Raw genomic sequence first — 19,670 nt, 5'->3', positions numbered from 1 at the left:
GCTGGAATACGTCTCAACTGAGCAGCAAGCAGCGGATATCTTCACTAAACCACTACCCGAGACTAAGTTTTCTCACTTTCGCAACATACTTGGTTTAATAGACTTATCTTAATTAGTTATCCTTGCTTATATCTCAGTTGTTGATATATTTGTGATCGCAGAAAAATAAAAAAAAAACAACACTGAAACAAAATAAATCTTCATTTAAAGAAATTGTTGCGGATTACATCAAAGTATTCTTCCTCAAAAAAAGCTCTCCATTTTTTCATCCAACCGGATACATTGCCAGTTGCAGTCTTCAGAAAACTATCAGAAACAGCTATTCGCTCCAGAATAGTCCTCTCCTTGTAGAGCATCAGCTGGTAGAGATAACTATCCTCAAAGAGGTTCACAGTATCGGCGACGTGCATACGCTCTCTATATTTGTTCAGCTTCGCCAACAATCTACGAGTGTTCGCCTTTCCACACTCATAGAGGAACTGAAGTCCCTGTAGCTTCTCCCAAAAACGAAGAACTTTCTGAAAAACTTCGTCCTCTATATCGACTTTTTGTTTCTCCTATGCTGCGGTCATAAAATCTTCAGCCATATCCGAAAGTCTTGAGCTACTTGCACCTACCATATTATCTGCTGAATATTCGTAACTGATATGTTTTATACTAACTGAGCCACTTCTATTTATAGCGCATGGTCAAGGAAGATGCAAGGGCTCAGTCACTGCAGCAGACGATTAATCTTCCAAGCATAGGATTTTAATTAATTAACCTTGCTTAAGTTCGATTAATATTTATATGCATTTATTAAGGGAGAAGATTGGTTTTAAGAGGTTAACTGAGAAGACAAAAGTTAGTCAATCTTCAGCTGAAAGGACACAGTGTTACAACTGATCCTTCAGTCGGATATTTCACTAATCTTCTCACATACGTTAATCAATTAATCATTTTTTCCAAATTAAGTGACGTGACTGTCTATAAAGCATTTAATGCTGTCTTTCAGCAAATGACAAGTTGAATCGTGGACTCATATAATCCACATACTTTCTACACACGTCTTTACCACACTAACACACGTTTTTTTCTACAAAATTTCATGGACTGACACGTGTCCAATAATACGAACATTTACGTACAAAAGTACTCATTCCCGCTCCATTTCAGTTCTTCTTCTTATTCTTATCCAAATTCTTCAGAGCAAAAGCAAAATTACAACTTCTTTTTCGCAGAAAATTTTTTCAGATCAAATGGCAAATCAGATCCAGCGCATATGTTGAATGCTATGGCAATCAATTTTGATTCAGTCCTATCGATTAAGGAAGCCAAGGTGAAGGATGTTTTCCAGAAGCTTCAATCAGCAAGTCTCCGAACTTTCTTGGGACAATCTTCCCAGGAGATCTATTCAAAGGAGCTCTTCGATTTCTACTCCAGTGGATCTATCAATCAGGATGGGAGCATCTCATCTACTTTCAATGGTCAGTTATTGACCATATTAGAGGACTCTTTTGGTGAGGTATTTTTGTTGCCGTCTGATGGATTGGCACACCTTGCTGATGTTAAAGCATCAGATATTGAAGAGATGCAGACTCTACGCTCCGCTGATGGACGGAAAATCAAAGTTTCCGACCCAAAAAAGGAACTCAAACATGAGATTCAGTTGTTGGCTGACATTGTGGCCAAGGGGTTATTGGCAAAGGCAGGATCCTTTGCTGCGCTTACACTGGAAAATTTTCAGGCCCTTACCATTATCATGGCAGGCCGGAGACTCAACTAGAGGCATCTCACCTTCAACATATTGAAGAACATGCTTCAATATACCAAACAGTCCAAAGGGTTTGCTGTCCAGTTGAGCTATTTGCTGAAAGTAAAAGGGCTGGTGGCTGATGATTCTGAACGATCATCGAAATTCAAAGTTTTCAATGCTAAAAATATTTTGCGGCCCAGAGCCAAACTAGATCTATCTCCTGATAAATTCGTCAACATCAAAAAGGAGATTGGAGCACAGCAGGCTGCTCCCAAGTCTGTAAAAAGGGCAAAAACTCTGGCAAAGCTGAAGTCTTCCAAAAGAAAGCTGATTGTCAGTGAATCAGAAACAGAGCAAACCCCATCTCCCAAAGTCACCAAAAAGCCTAGAACTCAGAAAACAAAGCATTTAGTCTCGCTGGAAGCAACTGAAAGGCTGAAATCCTCCGACGCTCGACAGCCTATTCAGGCTATTCCTCTGAAGGCCATCCCAGCTGAAGTTTCAGCAAGAGATCAGTTGCCTCCTTCAACTGAATGAGAGTCTGTCAGGGCAGTATCTTCTCTACAAACTGACAATCGCCCTATAATTTTTGCTCAGGCTCGACCCAAAGGGGTCTTTATTCGAGAACTGGTGGAAACGACTCGCTCGGGTCTAAACATTCTACATATTCTTTCTGATGAGAAAGGCAAGGGCAAGATGATTGAAGAGCCCAGGCCAACAAATGCTATTCAGACACACATTGACCTAATTTGGGAACAGGTCAATGCTTATGCAGCATCCCAACTGAAAACCTATGAGGCTTGGATCACATACAGAACTCACACATTTGCCAAACAATTGAAGAAGAAGTCTCAGCTGAAAAGGTTTATCAGATTGGAAGCCATCGTTTTAAGGATAGTCAAAGCCGCTACCATTGTGCAAGCTTTGGGAAGAAAAGATTATTTCTTTGATTTGATGAGAGCCAAGAAGTTGGCTCAATTAGTTGAAAAATTGAAAGCCAACTACATTCCGACGAATCCAACTGCCTACAATGATCGAGCTGTACTTACTCAGTTGGATTCAGATCTTACTTCCCTGCATGTACAGATACGATTTTGGGAACAAGATCAGGAATTAGTTATTCATGGAGGGTCTTCAGATGAAGAGGAAGGACCCTCATCACCAAATAAAGAGCAAGCTCAGGATGTGCCTGAAACCTCTGTTGTTGATCCACCACTGTACTCAGAAGCTGACTTAAAACTTGGAAATATTGATGAAATTATTCAGTCAGTAGTACAGGAATCTCAACCAGAGGAGCTCATTTCTGAATCAGTTGATCACTCGACTGATCAAGCATTTGTAGAGGCACCTATCCTAACTGAAGAGCCCGTTCAGCAAGATGATCAAACTGATGTGCCAGCTTGTTGGAAACTTAATTTCGGATGTTTGACAAACCGATTATTTATTGGAACTAACTGATCAAATATTCGATCTATACAGCTTGCCTAACTGAAGAGTATAACGCATATTATCTAAGGCAACCGAACCCAGCTGAACTGAACTTTCGAAGAAAACCAACTGATCAGTTGGAAACTGATCAGTTGAACTTATTTGAATTCTCGAAGACAGCTGACTGATCAGTTGGAAACCGATCAGCTGATATATTCAGCCGTATGCTTCCTTCAACTTAACATGTCTCGGGAAAGAACGATCAATCGACAAAGAGACATAGAAGATTGTAACGCCGCACTTAAATCAATACAGCTTAGAACAACGCATTTCGGTGAAAGCAGTTAAGACGCCGCATCACAATAAATGAAGGAAACAATATCCAAGGAATAATCAAGTAAAAAATCAACGGATACAAAGATTCAAAATCATCTCAAGTTACCGTTGGAAAGGAATCATATAAATAAGTGAACAAAGCAGCTGAGAAATAGAACCATCAAAGAAAAACCATCAACGCATTATTGAAGCTTGTTGTTACGCTGCTAAAATCACAATTCACAGCTCACGTATATCAGATATATCTGTAGCATCTAAAGCTACACTTTGAGCGTGTTAGCACTTTGTAATTCAATCAAGAATATATCAGTTGTGCTAAGATCAGTCACGAACTGATAAAAGCTGTTGTATGCTAAGATTTTCAGTTTTGGCAGTGTTAAGTCCAAACTGAAGTGGGTCAGTACAAGTCTTGTATTCAATCAAAGTATTTTAGTGGAAATCCTATCCTTGAGATCGAAGGGGTGACGTAGGAGTGATTGAAATCTCCGAACATCCAGAAACAATCCTTGCGTACTTTATTTCAGTTTTGTATTCTATCTTTCAGTCAGTTATTTTCCGCAACTACTCTTAGTTTAACTGATTGTCATTGACCAACAAGATTCCTTGAATCAGTTTGTCACCAAACTGAATTCAAAATTCGAAAAGATTCATTTTAATTGTGAGTGTTTATTCAACCCCCCCTACAAAACACTCTTGATACGTTAATCGATCCTATCAAGTGGTATCAGAGCGGTTGAATCTTGTTCTTGAATACTTTTGATCTATAAACTTGCTAGCATGACTTCATTCAACAAAATCTTTATGTTCTCCAGAGAAGAATTTGATGATTGGAAAATCAGAATGCAGGCTCATTTAGCTGGACAAGATGATGACATGTGGTATGTCATAACTGATGGACCCATGAAGATTCTGAAAACTAATACAGCAGTTGCCATAACAGAAGGGGCACCACAAAGAATAGAAAAGCCAGAGAAGAATGGACAACTGAAGATAAAAGAAAGCCAATCTTGATAATGTGGCTAAAGACATTCTGTACAAGACGCTGGACAAAAGAACTTTCAGCAAAATAAAAATGTGTAAGACAACCAAAGAAATTTGGTAAAAGCTGATCCAGCTTTGTGAAGGAAATGATCAAACCAAGGAAAATAAACTTTCAGTTGCAGTTCATAAGTTTGATAATATCAAAATGAAAGCTGGAGAATCAATGCACGAGTATGATGAAAGAGTAAGCAGTATCATCAATGAGTTAAATGTACTTGGAAAAGTGTATACAAACAAAGAGGTTGCACTGAAGATAATGAGAGGTCTTCCCAAAGAATGGGATGTCAAAAATATGGCAATGAGAGAATCCAAAGACCTGGACCAGATTGAACTTCAGAAAGAAACATGAGGTACTCTTAGCCGAATAAAGCAAATCTAAATGGGCAGAAACTGACAGTGAGGAGTCAGAACCAAAAAGCTCATGCAACTCTAGTGATGATGAGGAAGACAAGTGCCTGATGGCTAATGATGCAGAAGAAGAATCATCTAGTCAACAGGTATTTGATTTCAGCTCAACTGACTTTACACGAGAAGAACTCATTCTAACACTACATGATATGGTAAATGAATATCAAAAGCTTGCATCATTATTCGAAAAAATCAAAGCAAAGCAAACTGATCCCACAGACAATAAAACCAAAACTGATGAATCAGTTGACGGGTTGAGTCTAAAAAGGGAAATTGCTGAGTTAAAAGCAGAAAGAAACAAAGATCAGTTATTAATCCAAAAGTTGATTCTTGAAAACTCAAAACAGACTGAGCTCATTCAATCTTAGAACAAGTCATCTACTGCACTAAATGAAATGCAGAATTCACAAAAATCAGTTTCTGATAAAACTGGTTTAGGGTTCAACACTCAAGGAGAAATGTGTCCAAATGACACTCAACCAAAGCTAAAAATAGACAAAGGGAAATATATTCACTTTGTTAAATCAGTAGTAGTACAAGAACAAATTGAGCCTAGTAAGCTGATTGAGCAACCTACTGTAAATATGAACAAGGCTAGAAGATATGAGATTGGTTATAGTAAAAAATCCTCAGCTGATTCACAAAGTCAGTCATCAAAGAGGTATCACAAAAACTATTCAAATAGCTACTTCAATTACTATAACTGCAAGCCAGTTCAGAAGAGATAAAGACTAAACAATCAGTTGAATAAACCTAAAATACATAATGTATCATTTGTACACTACACACCATGCACACAAAAGCCGAAAAAACAATTTGGAATACAACTACTCGAAAGTCAGTTAGACTAATCCAAGTGTGGGTTCCTAAGGGACTAATCAGCTGAGGACCCAAATAAGTATGGATACCAAGTTTTCTTATGTGTGTGATTGCTGATAACAGGTACAAACAAGAACTCAATATGGTATTTGGACAGTGGATGTTCGTGACACATGACAGGAGATGCAAGTGTGCTATCTCAACTGACCAAATACAGTGGTCCAAACATCAGTTTCAGGGACAATTTCAAAGGTAGAACTGTGACTAAATCTGCAGAGGGAATATTTCTTGGATACTCATCAGTTAGTATAGCTTATAGAGTCTTCAACAAGAAAACCCTAAATGTTGAAGAATCAGCTCATGTTGATTTCGATGAAACTGAACTAACTGATAAGCCAACTGATCAAGTTGAGCTAGCTAATCGATTTACAGATATCAGTTTGGAAGATGAAAGCAAAAATGAAAGTCACAACAATCAAAACAGATTTCAAACACCTGAACCAGAAGTAATGGATCAATCAGATGTACATAAAGTCGTTGTTGATGATCAGTTGATAGAGCATAATGATAACACTCAAATACCAGTTGACGAAGCACCAACTGAAACTGAAAACTGTGTTCAGTTACCAACTGAAGAAATTGCTGATACAACAAATACTGAGTACAGATGGAGAAAATCACATCCACCTGAACTGGTAATAGGAACTCCATCAGATCCAGTAAGAACTCGAAATCAAATGCTAAATTTATTTATCCATTCAGCTTTTGTTTCACAACAAGAACCGAAGACAACTGATGAAGCTCTTGCTGATCCTAACTGGGTGAATGCAATGCAAGAAGAGTTAAATCAATTCACTTATAACAATGTCTGGAACTTAGTTCCAAGACCAATTTCAAAAACTATTATAGGTACAAAATGGGTATACAGAAATAAACTGAACGAAGATGGTTCAGCTGTACGCAACAAAGCACGATTAGTGGCACAAGGATATAGACAAGAAGAAGGAATTGACTATGATGAGACGTACGCTCCAGTTGCAAGACTGGAAGCAATCAAAATCTTTCTTGCTTATGCATAACATAAGAAATTCAAGGTATATGATGTAAAGAGTGCATTCCTGAACGGTCAACTACAAGAGGAAGTATATGTTGAACAACCTCCAGGATTCATAAATCATGTTTTTCCTGATCATGTCTACCATTTGAACAAAGCCTTATATGGTCTGAAACAAGCTCCCAGAGCTTGGTACGACACTCTTTCAAAATTTCTAACTGATCATGATTTTTCCGTAGGATCACTTGATAAGACTTTGTTTAAATTTTCTAAAAATAATCATATCTTACTTGTTCAAATTTATGTTGATGACATTATATTTGGGTCAACTAACCCCAAATTATGCGAAAAGTTTGCTAAGTTAATGCAGGACAAGTTTGAAATGAGCATGATGGGTGAACTGACATTCTTTCTTGGACTGCAAGTGAAGCAACTGGAGACTGGTATATTCATCAGTCAGACTAAATATACAAAAGAATTGCTAAAGAAATTTGGAATGGAATCATGTTCAGCTGCAACCACTCCCATGAGCTCATCAGTTAAAATGGACACTGATCAAGGGGGAATATCAGTTGAGGCAGCGCTGTACCGAGGTTTAATAGGTTCATTATTATACCTAACTGCTAGTTGTACTGATATTGTTTTTGCAGTTTGTATGTGTGCCAGATTTCAAGCAAATCCTAAGCAATCACATTTCTCTGCTGCCAAAAGAATTTTGAAATATCTTAAGTGCACACAAAATGTCGGATTATGGTATCCTAAAGATTCTTCTTTCAATTTAGTTGGATATTCAGATGCAGATTATGCCGGATGTAAGTTAGATCGTAAAAGCACAAGTGGATCATGTCAGTTTATTGGAGACCGACTGATTTCTTGGTTCAGCAAGAAGCAGACATCTATAGCTACCTCAACAACTGAAGCAGAATATCTAGCTGCTGGTAGTTGCTGTGCACAACTGATCTGGATCCAGCAACAACTGAGAGATTATGGAGTAATTAAAAATGAATCGCCCATATTTTGTGACAATACGAGCACAATTGCCATTACCTATAATCCAGTTCTTCACTCAAGGACAAAAGCATATAGATGTCAGACACCACTTCATTAGAGATCATGCTTTGAAGAAGGACATTCGACTGGAGTATATATCAACTGAGCAACAAGCAGCTGACATCTTCACCAAACCATTACCCGAGACTAAGTTTTCTTACTTTCGCTATATTCTTGGTTTAATTGATTTATCATAAGAAAATTGTTAATGTTACTTTACTAATGAAATTGTCTGCAGAAAATAAGGACACAACAATAAACTGAAAAAGATATGTTATCAAGAATAAAAACGATTCCATCTTACAGTAGACAATTCAGAACCAACTGAATCCTGCAATTCTGTAATAAAATTGTTCAATTCATAAATTCGGATTCTAGAGAATGATTTAGTTATAGAAATCTTCTTAATCACATGCCACTCCTTCCACAGCATTGCTTGTAACAGAACCTTGTCATCGACAAGCTCTGTAACATGTCTGACTTCAAATCGTTCCAAGTATCTTCTGGCTGTTGCTGCTTGAACTCGAGAAGGAGGCGCACCACTACTACTTATTCTCTGCAACTCATGAATTTTGAACCATGTTGACATCACCTTTTTCAAGACATATTCTTCCATCTTCTTCCTCAACTCTTCTAAATAAGCACTTGTTTCTTCAGTAACGTGAACATGCGTACTACTACAAGCATCGGAAATCTCTGAATCTGCCATGTTTAAATGATATTATCTCACAACTCACTGCTATTATCTTATTTATAGACAGGTGACATTTAATGTCAAAGAAGTTGAAGAGTCTCAAGCCAACAAAGCTTTTTCTCAATTACCCAGGCTTCTTATCTATCAGTTGCTTATTTGATATCAGTTTGTTAATTACCAGTTGATTCATTTTTTCAACTGATATCAGTCTGGTTTTTAAATCTTAACTGATTTCAGTTTACAATCAACTAATATTAGTTTTTTAACAGTTCATTTGTTCAGTTAGTAATTCATTTACAACAACTAATGAAACTGCCAATTTGCATGAAAGAAAAAGACAAAATTAACTCAGATAAATATTTTATTCAAGCATAAACATTAGCTCGCATTACAGCATAATATTTTTCCTCTACATCAATTATCTACATCTTCAACCAAGTGGATAAAGGTGGAGTGGACGTCTTGGCAAAACTGTGTGAATAAGCTATGCGCCTCAGGATCTTCAATTCCTTCCGGAGCATCAGCTAATGAATATGACCATCCTTAAAGACGTCAATCCACTCAGCTATGTGCAAGTGCTCCCGCACCTTCCTCAGCTCTGCCACCCATTCAGGAGTGGTAGCCTCTCCAGTTTATACAAGAATTCAAGTTCTTGTAACTTCTCCCAGTACTGAAGATTCTCATAGAAGACTTCATCTTCTATCTCAGCCTTTCTGGCTTCCACAGAAAACGGCGAAGCACTCGAGCTACTCGCACCAGCCATTTCTTTTATCTTAAATATTTCATTAATATGACTGAAACTAACTGTGTTACTTCTATTTATAGCCGAGAATTATGGAAGCTGAAGGGTCGTGCACGTTCCAGCAAACAATAAATTCCTTAAGCTTTAAATTTATTTTTATATCGTCATTTTTAATTATTTTGCGCACCCATTAAGGGGGAATATTAGTTTTTAAGATGTTAACTGAGAAGACAATTGTTTGTAAATTCTCAACTGAAACGGATCAGTTTCACAACTGATCGTTCAGTTGGTTATTTTACAAATCTTCTCACATACGTTAACTAATTAAGAATGATTATATTCCAAATCAACTGACGTGACTGCAGTTTCATAACGTGGCCTATTTTAAAACCACTCACTTTTTGCACACACGCTTATATCACACGTACACATATTTTTATTCAAAATTTTTTTGGACTGACACGTGTCCTATAATTCGAACAGTCACAAACATAAGTACTTTACCCGTCCCATTTCAATTCCTCTCTTTACGCTTATCAAAATTTCTCAGAGCAAAAACAAATTCAAGCATTCTCTTTCGCAGGAAATCATTCAGTTCAAATGGCAAACCAGATCTCAGCTCACATGTTGAATGCTATGGCCATTGATTTTGACTCAGTTTTATCAGTTCAGGAAACTGATGTTAAAAACGTTTTTCTGAAGATTGAATCTGCTGGTCTCAGAATGTTTTTGGGACAATCTTCCCAGGAGATCTATCCAAAAGAACTTCTTGATTTCTACTCCAATGGTTCTGTCAATCCCGATGGTATCATCATCTCTACTTTTAATGGTCAATTGTTGACCTTATCTGAAGACTCTTTCGGAGAAACATTTTTGTTGACGTCTGATGGATTGGCACACCTTGCTGAAGGCAAAGCATCAGATGTTGAAGCTATGCAAACTCTTCTTTCTGCTGATGGACGGAAAATCAAGGTCTCTGATCCAAAGAAAGAACTGAAACATGAAGTTCAGTTACTGGCTGATATTGTAGCCAAAGGGCTATTGGCAAAGGCAGGATCCTTTGCTGCTTTAACCTTGGAAAAATTTCAGGCCTTTGCTGTTATTATGGCCGACCGACGACTCAACTGGAAGCACCTTATTTTCAACACTTTGAAGAACATGTTTCAATCAAACAAGCAGTCCAAGGGATTCGCTGTTCAGTTAAGCTACCTGATGAAAGTTAAAGGATTGGTGGCTGATGATTCAGAGAGATCATCCAAATTCAAAATTTTCAATGCCAAAAATGTGTTGCCACCCAAGGCCAAACTGGATCTCAATCCTGATGATCAGTTCATTAAGATCAAAAAGGAAATTGCAACTCAACAAGCTGCTCCCATGTCTGTAAAAAAGGCAAAACCGCTGACTCAACTGAAGACTACAAAGAGAAAGTTGATTATAAATTAATCAGAATCGGAGAAAACTTTGTGTCCCCAGGTTGTCAAGAAGCCTAGAACTAAGAAGAAAAAACCAATAGCTTCCCTGGAATCTATTCCTACTGAAAGGTTGAAATAATCGGACGCTCAACAACCTATTCAGGCTATTCCATTAAAAACCGTTTCAACTGAAGCCTCAGCAAAAGATCAGTTGCCTCGAGCAACTGACCCATCAAAGAAGGAGTCAGTTAGGATCATGTCCTCTCTGAAAACATTTAATCGCCATATTTTCTTTGCTTCTGCTCGACCAAAGGGAATCTCTATTCAGGAGACAGTGGAAACTATTCGTTCAGGATTGAACATTCCACACATTCTCACCGACAAGAAAGGGAAGGGCAAGTTGATTGAAGAGCCCAGGCCAACAAATGCAGTTCAAACCCATGTCGACCTCATTTGGGAACAGGTAAATGCATTTGCCACAACCAAACTGAAAACTTATGACGCCTGGACTATGTACAGAACTCATACGTTTGAAAAACAATTAAAGAGAAAGTCCCAGCTGAAGAAGTTTATCAGGCTGGAAGAAATTGTCTTGAGGATAGTCAAAGCTGCCACTATCGTGCAGGCCTTGCAAAGGAAAAATTATTTCTTTAATCTAATGAGAGCCAAAAAGTTGGCACAACTGGTTGAAGAGCTGAAGACCAACTACTTCCTACGAATCCAACTGCCTACAATGATCGAGCAGTGCTTACTCAATTGGATTCAGATCTTACCTCTTTGCACTTACAGATAAAATTCTGGGAAAGAGAGCAGGAATTGGTCATTCATGGAGGGCCTTCAGAAGAAGAAGAAGAAGAATCCACATCACCGAATAAAGAACAAGCTCAGGATAAGCCTCGATCCTCTGTTGCTGATCCTCAAATGTACTCAGAAGCTGACTTGACACTCGCCAATATTGATGAAATTATTCAGTCGGTGATTCAAGAATCTCAAACAGAGGAACTTGTTTCTGTCTCAGTTGATCACTCAACTGATCGAGCAGTTCTAGAGGATCCCGTCTTACCTGAAGAGCTTGTTCAGCCTACTGATGTGCCAGCTCAGTCACCTGGTCAAGAAACTACTGAAAATGTGGAGGCTCAGTTGCTACATTCTGAAAATATTCCAACTGACGAGCCAGTCCTCGTTTCAGCTGAATCTCCGGCAGAAGCACAAGTTCCTGATGCTCCGACTGAAGATACCACAAATTCGCCTATTTAGCCGGACAATTCAGTTGCTACTCAGGATCTATCTTCTCCTCCCCTAGATCAAATTGGAGTTGCTGAAATAATTGTTCCAGAACAGACCATTGCAGAGACAGTTATAACTGATAGGACCTTAGTGGTCTTTGATCCAGTCTCCGAAGAACAAGCACCTGGAACTTCTGGACATTCACCACCTCATTCATCTAATGATCTTGAATTAGTTCTTGATGAAATTCAAGATATTCAGAATAATATGCATAAAATTCTCTCTGCCATCTCTAACATTCATCATACTCAACTCGCCCATTCTCTGAAACTGGTACATGCTGAAGTATTTAACTCAGAGAAACTGAAAGCAGTTCAAGCTACCGTGACCTCTCTTTCCTTTACAATTGCTGAAATAAAAAAGAATAGAGGTATAGCAGAAAGTCTCTCAGCGACTCAAGACACTATTAGCAAAAGAGTTGATGCGGTGGAGACACTCGTATCAAGAAAGATAGACTTCATGCAAACCACTGTGCTCAATGCAGTCGCAGACGTAGCCACTTCTGTCAAGATTTTTTCAACCTATGTTAAGAGATTATCTGTCAGAATGGAGGCGTTTGACAAAAAGGAGGAATAGATCATCAGATCAGCAGTTCAATGGAGATCAGCTCAATATATTTGATACAATGTAGCTACAGATTATTTCATTCTTTCAGTGTACGAATCTGTACACAACAGTTGATTATTTTATCTACAACGAACTTGAAGATCATATAAGCTTCATTGATCAGTTATTAGTTGCTTAGTTTTGTCAAACACCAAAAATGGGGAAATTGTTGGAAACTTAATTTCGGATGTTTGACTAACCGATTATTTATTGGAACTAACTGATCAAATATTCGATCTATACAGCTTGCCTAACTGAAGAGTATCGCGCATATTATCTAAGGCAACCGAACCCAGATGAACTGAACTTTCGAAGAAAACCAACTGATCAGTTGGAAACTGATCAGCTGAACTTATTTGAATTCTCGAGGACAGCTGACTGATCAGTTGGAAACCGATCAGTTGATATATTCAGCCGTATGCTTCCTTCAACTGAACATGTATCGGGAAAGAACGATCAACCGACAAAGATACATAGAAGATTGCAACGCCGCACTTAAATCAATACAGCTTAGAACAACGCATTTCGGCGAATGCAGATAAGACGCCGCATCACAATAAATGAAGGAAACAATATCCAAGGAATAATCAAGTAAAAAATCAACGGATACAAAGATTCAAATTCATCTCAAGTTACCGTTGGAAAGGAAGCATATAAATAAGTAAACAAAGCAGCTGAGATGTAGAACCATCAAAGAAAAACCATCAGCGCATTATTGAAGCTTGCTGTTACGCTGCTAAAATCACAATTCACCGCTCACGTATATCAGATATATCAGTAGCATCTAAAGCTATACTTTGGGCGTGTTATCACTTTGTAATTCAATCAAGAATATATCAGTTGTGCTAAGATCAGTCACGAACTGATAAAAGCTGTTGTATGCTAAGAGTTTCAGTTTTGGCAGTGTTAAGTCCAAACTGAAGTGGGTCAGTACAAGTCTTGTATTCGATCAAAGTCTTTTAGTGGAAATCCTATCCTTAAGATAGAAGTGGTGACGTAGGAGTGATTGAAATCTCCGAACATCCAGAAACAATCCTTGCATACTTTATTTCAGTTTTGTATTCTATCTTTCATTCAGTTATTTTCCGCAACTACTCTTAGTTTAACTTATTGTCATTGACCAACAAGATTCCTTGAATCAGTTTGTCACCAAACTGAATTCAAAATTCGAAAAGATTCATTTTAATTTTGATTGTTTATTCAACCCCCCATTCTAAACACTCTTGATACGTTAATCGATCCTATCACAGCTCCATCCACAGATAAATAAATCGTTGAAAATGTGGAGGCTCAGTTGCTCAATTTTGAAAATATTCCAACTGACGAGCCAGCCGAAATATCAGCTGATACTCAGGAAGAAGCACTAGTTAATGATCCTCCAACTGAAGGTCTTACAGATTTACCTCCACAGCAGGACAGCTCAGTTTCAATTCAGGATCTTTCTTCTCTTCCTCCAGCGCTAGTAGAGGTTACTGACCCAGTTGTTCTAGAACACACCATGGCCGAGACAGTGGTATCTGACAGGACCCTGGTGGACTTTGATCAAGTCTCTAAAGAACAAGAAGCTGGAACTTCTGGACAATTACCCCCTCGGTCGTCTGGAGATCTTGACGCAATTCTTGAAGAAATTCAAGACATTCAGAACAATATGCACAAAATACTTTATGAAGTTTCCCAGATTCAGCGAACTCAACTCGCTCATACTTTAAAACTGGAACATGCAGAAGTATTCAACTCAGAAAAGCTGAAAGCTGTTAATGCTACCGTGACCTCTCTTTCCCTTGCTATAGAAGAGATTAGAAAGAATAGAGGCTTAGCTGAAAGCCTCTCTGTCACCCAAGATGTAATCAGCAAGAGAATTGACTTCATGGAGACATCTGTTTCCCGAAAGTTAGACTTGATGCAAACCACTATGCTGAATGCAGTATCAGACGTAGCCAATTCTGTTAAAGTTCTGTCAACTGATGTTGAAAGATTATCTATCAGAATGGAGGCGTTTGACAAAAAGGGGGAATAGAGACCTAAGCTACAGTCATTCATTTACTTGTACATGGAATCACTTACAGATTATTTCATTCTTTCATTGTACGAATCTGTACACGAAAGTTATTATTTTATCTACAAGTTATCATTTGCTTAGTGTTGTCAAACACCAAAAAAGGAGAAATTGTTGGAAACTTAATTTCGGCTGTTTGACAAAAAATTTATCGACGGAACCAACTGATAAAATATTCGTATTAAGCAACTGAAGTATCACGAGAAGTATCAAGGCAACCGAATCCAGCTAAAATGAACTTTCGAAGTTAACTGACTGATCAGTTAGAAAATGATCAGTTGAACCTAACTGGATTCCTGAAGATAGCTGACTGATCAGTTAGAAACTGATCAGTTGATTCACTCAGCGCAAGCTTATAAGCTACTTTCATCAGCTGATCGCTCAGCCTTAACACGTCATCAAATGAAAGGGATGTTCAACCGACATCAGTACAAGCAGACTGCAACTTGTAGTGGAAAGCCGCATTTCAGAATCTACAGTGTACGATTGTCAGAAGAATATCGACGTGGCAAATCAACGGATATAAAATTCAAATATTATATCAAGTTACCGTTGGAAGAGAAGCCTATAAATAGGCGAACAGAGCAGCTGAAGAAATATACACAAGAACTACTATTTTACTCAAGCTGTTACTCTGCTGAAATCAAAAGCTCACTCTCTTACTAAGTTTTATCTGTAACATTCAAGGCTACCATCTTTGAGCTTGTTAGCATACTATAATCTCTGCTATATTATTAAGTTGTGCTAAGATCAGTCACGAACTAAGAGTTTCAGTTGTGGCATTGATATGACCAAACTGAAGTGGGTCAGTACAAACAGTGTATTTGATCAAAGTCTTATAGTAGAAATCCTATCTTCGTGATAAAAGGGGTGACGTAGGAGTCATTCCATTCTCCGAACATCCAGAAATAAATCACGTGCTTTTTACTTCAGTTACCTTTTGTTTTAATTATTCTATCTTTCATTCAGTTTACTTCCACAACTGTTTTCTCAGTTAAACTGATTGTCATTGACTTACGAGATATTTAGTTTCAGTTTATCATTAAAACTGAACTCAACCTTCGAAAAACGAACATAATCTGTGAGTGTTTATTCAACCCCCCCTTCTAAACACATTTCACTTATTAACCGATCCTTATAGAATATTTTCTTATCATTAACTTTTATCTTAAAACTCCAACTCCGGTCCGGCCTCACTTATTTAACTGAAAAGATAGTAATTAAACTACTGCGTAAAATAATTAAATTTAAAGAAGAGAATTTAAATACTCAAGCAATAAAATCATTTTAATTTAAATACTAGAATTATGAATGGCTTATACATAGTCTGATTTACGGGTTCTACATACTAGACTTTATCCTATTTATTATGTCGTTCGGGAAGGAGAATTAGGTTGGGGTTGATGATACTGATAATAAATGGCTTATATAAAATTTCAGAATGGCAAATGCAATTTTTTTTTCAGTTTTCTTCTATGGTCCCATTATCTGGCTAGCAAAGCTGCTGGATTGGCTAGTTAAATAGCCAGTTACATGGACCTATTTTGTATTTGAACCAACAATTTACCAATACAGTATGTGATTGTGAAATGAGTTTGTGAGCTTGCATGTGGTAGAGTTTTATGTCTCCCATATTAGTTCGGTCCTATATTTGCTTTTACTTTCTAATACAAGCTGCTCTTGTCTGCATTTATAAACCAAAATTGGACAATGAATCTGAGAAAAAGAGAAAGCATTCAAGTGAGGAACAAGATGATAAAAGTGAGCAGTCAATACCCATGTTCCACTGAAAAAAGCCGAACACAAGAATCTCAAAAATAGAAAAAAAATTCAACAATAGTTGAGGATCAAGATTTCACAACACCCCAATTACAAAAGTACTAACTTTTCCTCATATCAACATAACAGTAACAAAGACGGAGGTAGACATGTTAATGAAAGTAAGACTACTACCAAAAAAGAAAATAAAAATCCCAGCCACAAAATCACTTGTTCCTGCTAGGTCCTTCAGACGAGGTAGACTTCATGGACTATCGTAGTTGTGAGACAGTTGTGAAGTTGACGCCGTCTTTCACAAAAGCATGTTTCTTGATATTCACCGGTCGATTACCCTATAAAAAACATGTATTTATTGCCTATATTTATACAAATATACATTACAAATAATTTACATTTATCAATGATATTAAACTTAAGCTTACTTGAATATGAACACCAACGTCTTGTGGTCTTCTCACCTGTAGTTTTATAGGTACACAAATAAGAATTTTCGTAAACAACACAAAAACAATGAAATAAACCAAATATGTTTACATGTAGTTTTTCTTTTCTTATTTTTTGTGTCACAGTCTCTTGTTGGACGTCTTCATTCCCCTTACAAGTCCTTTGATTATGTCTTGATCCACCACATAATTTGCACTTATTGAACTTTTTTACACCTTTCAACTTATTTTGAGAAGAAGGGAGAGGTTCATTTGGTTCTCTTCTTCGCATTTTCGCCGGTCTTCCAAGTTTCTGTTTGTGAATTGGAGGCAATGGAGGAGGAAAATGACATTCAGGCCACAAACATGGACCATTGGTAGGCATTATGGACATTGCATAACATCTTTTATACGTCTTGATCAGGTAATATGAATGGACATACATTTTGGATCCTGTTTTTTGCACCAAATGGCGCATACAGCGTGCTTGCAAGGAATGCCAGTCAAATCATATCTCCTACAACTGCATGACCTAATCGACAGGTCAACTGAATGTTGATCACGCATCTCATCTGATCTTGATATCTGGTAATGCATCTCATCGGACTTCATTGGGAAATACCTAACAGCCTCCATATAGATCTTTGCCAACACATCTTTGATGTTTGGACCCTTCCATTTTTTTACCTTCTCTCTATTAACTTGAAATCTGGCCATCAAAAGATTCTGTAATGTTTCAAACATATCTATCACTGGCTTTTCCCTAACATCTAATATAATGCTGTTAAAAGTATCACACATGTTGTTCAATAAGATGTCAGATTTAGGGGAGGTGCTGCAATATGCTCTAGACCATTGATTTTCTTGCTTCTTAGCAAGCCATTCATATGCATTTTCATCAATAACTTTCATCTCATTCATTTGAACTCTAAATTCTTCAATTCTTGTCGCTTTTGCCGCCGCCCAAAAGGTGATCTTAACAGCTAAACTCTTGAATCCAGCACATTTCATATTTCTGTGTAAGTGTCGAACACAAAATCTATGCTCCGCATCAGGAAATAAAGATTCAAGTGCTGGAATCAAACCTTTTTGCTTATCTGACATAAATGTAAAGTCATGTTGAACACCACTAATCCCAAGGCCTTCATCTAAGAGCCGGAGAAACCATGTCCAACTATCTTTTTTTTCACGTTCAACCAACGCGTAACATATTGGAAATATGTTGTTATTCGGATCTAACCCCACAGCCACTAGCAATTGTCCACCATGTTGTTCTTTTAAGAAGCATCCAGCAACCCCAATGACACGACGACATGCATCCTTAAATCCTTGCTTACACGCTGAAAAACAAATGTATAATCTTTGGAACCTTGGCCCTTCTTTGTCTTCTGTCGACTTCAAAACTACCGTGGCTCAAGAATCTGATCTTTTAAGTTTAACACAATATCTCCTTATTTGACGATATTGCTCCTGTGCAGTCCCTTGCACCAACATTAGTGCCTTTCTCTTGGCTACATAAGCTACCTTCCTCGAAATGTTTACATTCAATGTCTTGCAAATCTCTTGCTTAAACTCATCGGTTCCCATTTTAGGATTTGTGGCAATTATCCTGGAAAAAGTCTTTTCCAACCACGTTGAGTTGATGCTCTTGTTGCTAAATTCTCGAAAACATTTATTATGCTTGTCTTCAAAAGTTCTTATTTGCCAACAACTATCATTAGTCATCTTTGCAACATGAATAATCCAGCGGCAATCATCATTGTTGCACTTCGCCCAAAGACGAATATTATCATTCTTTACAAAATTCACTACCATTCCTCTTCTAATGCAGTGAGTTTGAATCGCAAATTTCGCTTCTTTCTTTGAGCAAAAAATCATATCAAGCTTCAAGTTCGGGTTTTCAGATTCTCTCTTTGGATCAAACTTTGGATAATTTTTTGCTTCTTCCTTATCAGAATCATGAATACTATCAAAATCTTCATTGTCTACGCAAACATCTTCTTCGTCGCCATCATCATCCTCCATCTCATGCACCACTATTGCAGATTATCTGCATTTTCTCTCTCAACAGAAATCGTATTATTTCCCTTCGTAGATTGAATTTCATGGTCAATGAATGCATCAAACAACATATCATCCATGACAACATCTTCATCGATGTCAAAAAATTCGCCTACAGCTTCAACTTCTTTTTGTTCGTTTGGACCATCAATTGAATAGGCATCTAAGTGTTCCATATAAATTTCTACCTCATAGTTTGTTGGAATATTCTTTCTAACTTCTAACACATCTGAATCATTTTGTAGATATCTCCTTTCATTTAGCGTATTCCCGATCTTGTGCCAAAACATAATAGCATCTTTATTTTTGAATCCAAGATCATTTGCAAACCCCCACAATTCAACCATTGCTAGCTTATCAAGATCAAAAACGTAGAAATATTCAAAACTTCCCCCAATGTATTAATCGTGTTCGCATTTAGATTTAAACTTTCCACTGTAATGCATTTTAATAGTAATCAAATCTTGTTTTCCAAGTAAACCTACACAGAAAAAGACGGAAAAAACAATATAATTCTTCACTGAAAAATGCATGATGCAAAATTAACTAAAATAAAGTGAAAATATAATAAATTACCATAATTTGGAGTAATCTCGATTGTTGAATTACTACGTTTAGCCATTACTTATCAACCTTGAGGTGACGACACATAGAGAAAGTCAATGGCTGAGGAAATAGAGAGTGAGCATGGGGATGAAGACTTCCTTCAACTGGAAATCCATTTCAAGCATCTTAACTGT

At 37.4% G+C, this 19,670-nt stretch overlaps 1 protein-coding gene and 1 long non-coding RNA gene across 2 annotated transcripts; both read right to left on the bottom strand.

The window, feature by feature from the left end:
- Positions 1–16,644: 16,644 nt before the first annotated feature.
- On the bottom strand, positions 16,645–17,247 carry LOC140982677 (uncharacterized). Its single transcript, XR_012176337.1, has 3 exons — positions 16,982–17,247; positions 16,870–16,905; positions 16,645–16,779 (listed from the first exon to the last, which is right to left on the bottom strand). It is a non-coding gene; the product is annotated as an uncharacterized lncRNA (long non-coding RNA).
- A 42-nt stretch (positions 17,248–17,289) lies between these two features.
- On the bottom strand, positions 17,290–18,894 carry LOC140982067 (uncharacterized). The gene is made up of 2 exons (XM_073448480.1): positions 18,312–18,894; positions 17,290–18,209 (listed from the first exon to the last, which is right to left on the bottom strand). The coding sequence occupies exons 1-2, from the start codon at positions 18,892–18,894 to the stop codon at positions 17,290–17,292; spliced, it is 1,503 nt and encodes a 500-aa protein (XP_073304581.1).
- Between the last annotated feature and the right edge of the window lie 776 nt (positions 18,895–19,670).

Source organism: Primulina huaijiensis, chromosome 8 (assembly GCF_012295235.1).
Source record: "Primulina huaijiensis isolate GDHJ02 chromosome 8, ASM1229523v2, whole genome shotgun sequence".
Classification (NCBI taxonomy): Eukaryota; Viridiplantae; Streptophyta; class Magnoliopsida; order Lamiales; family Gesneriaceae; genus Primulina; species Primulina huaijiensis.
The sequence above is the reverse complement of the archived record's forward strand: the minus strand, read 5'-3'. Positions and strand labels throughout refer to the sequence as shown.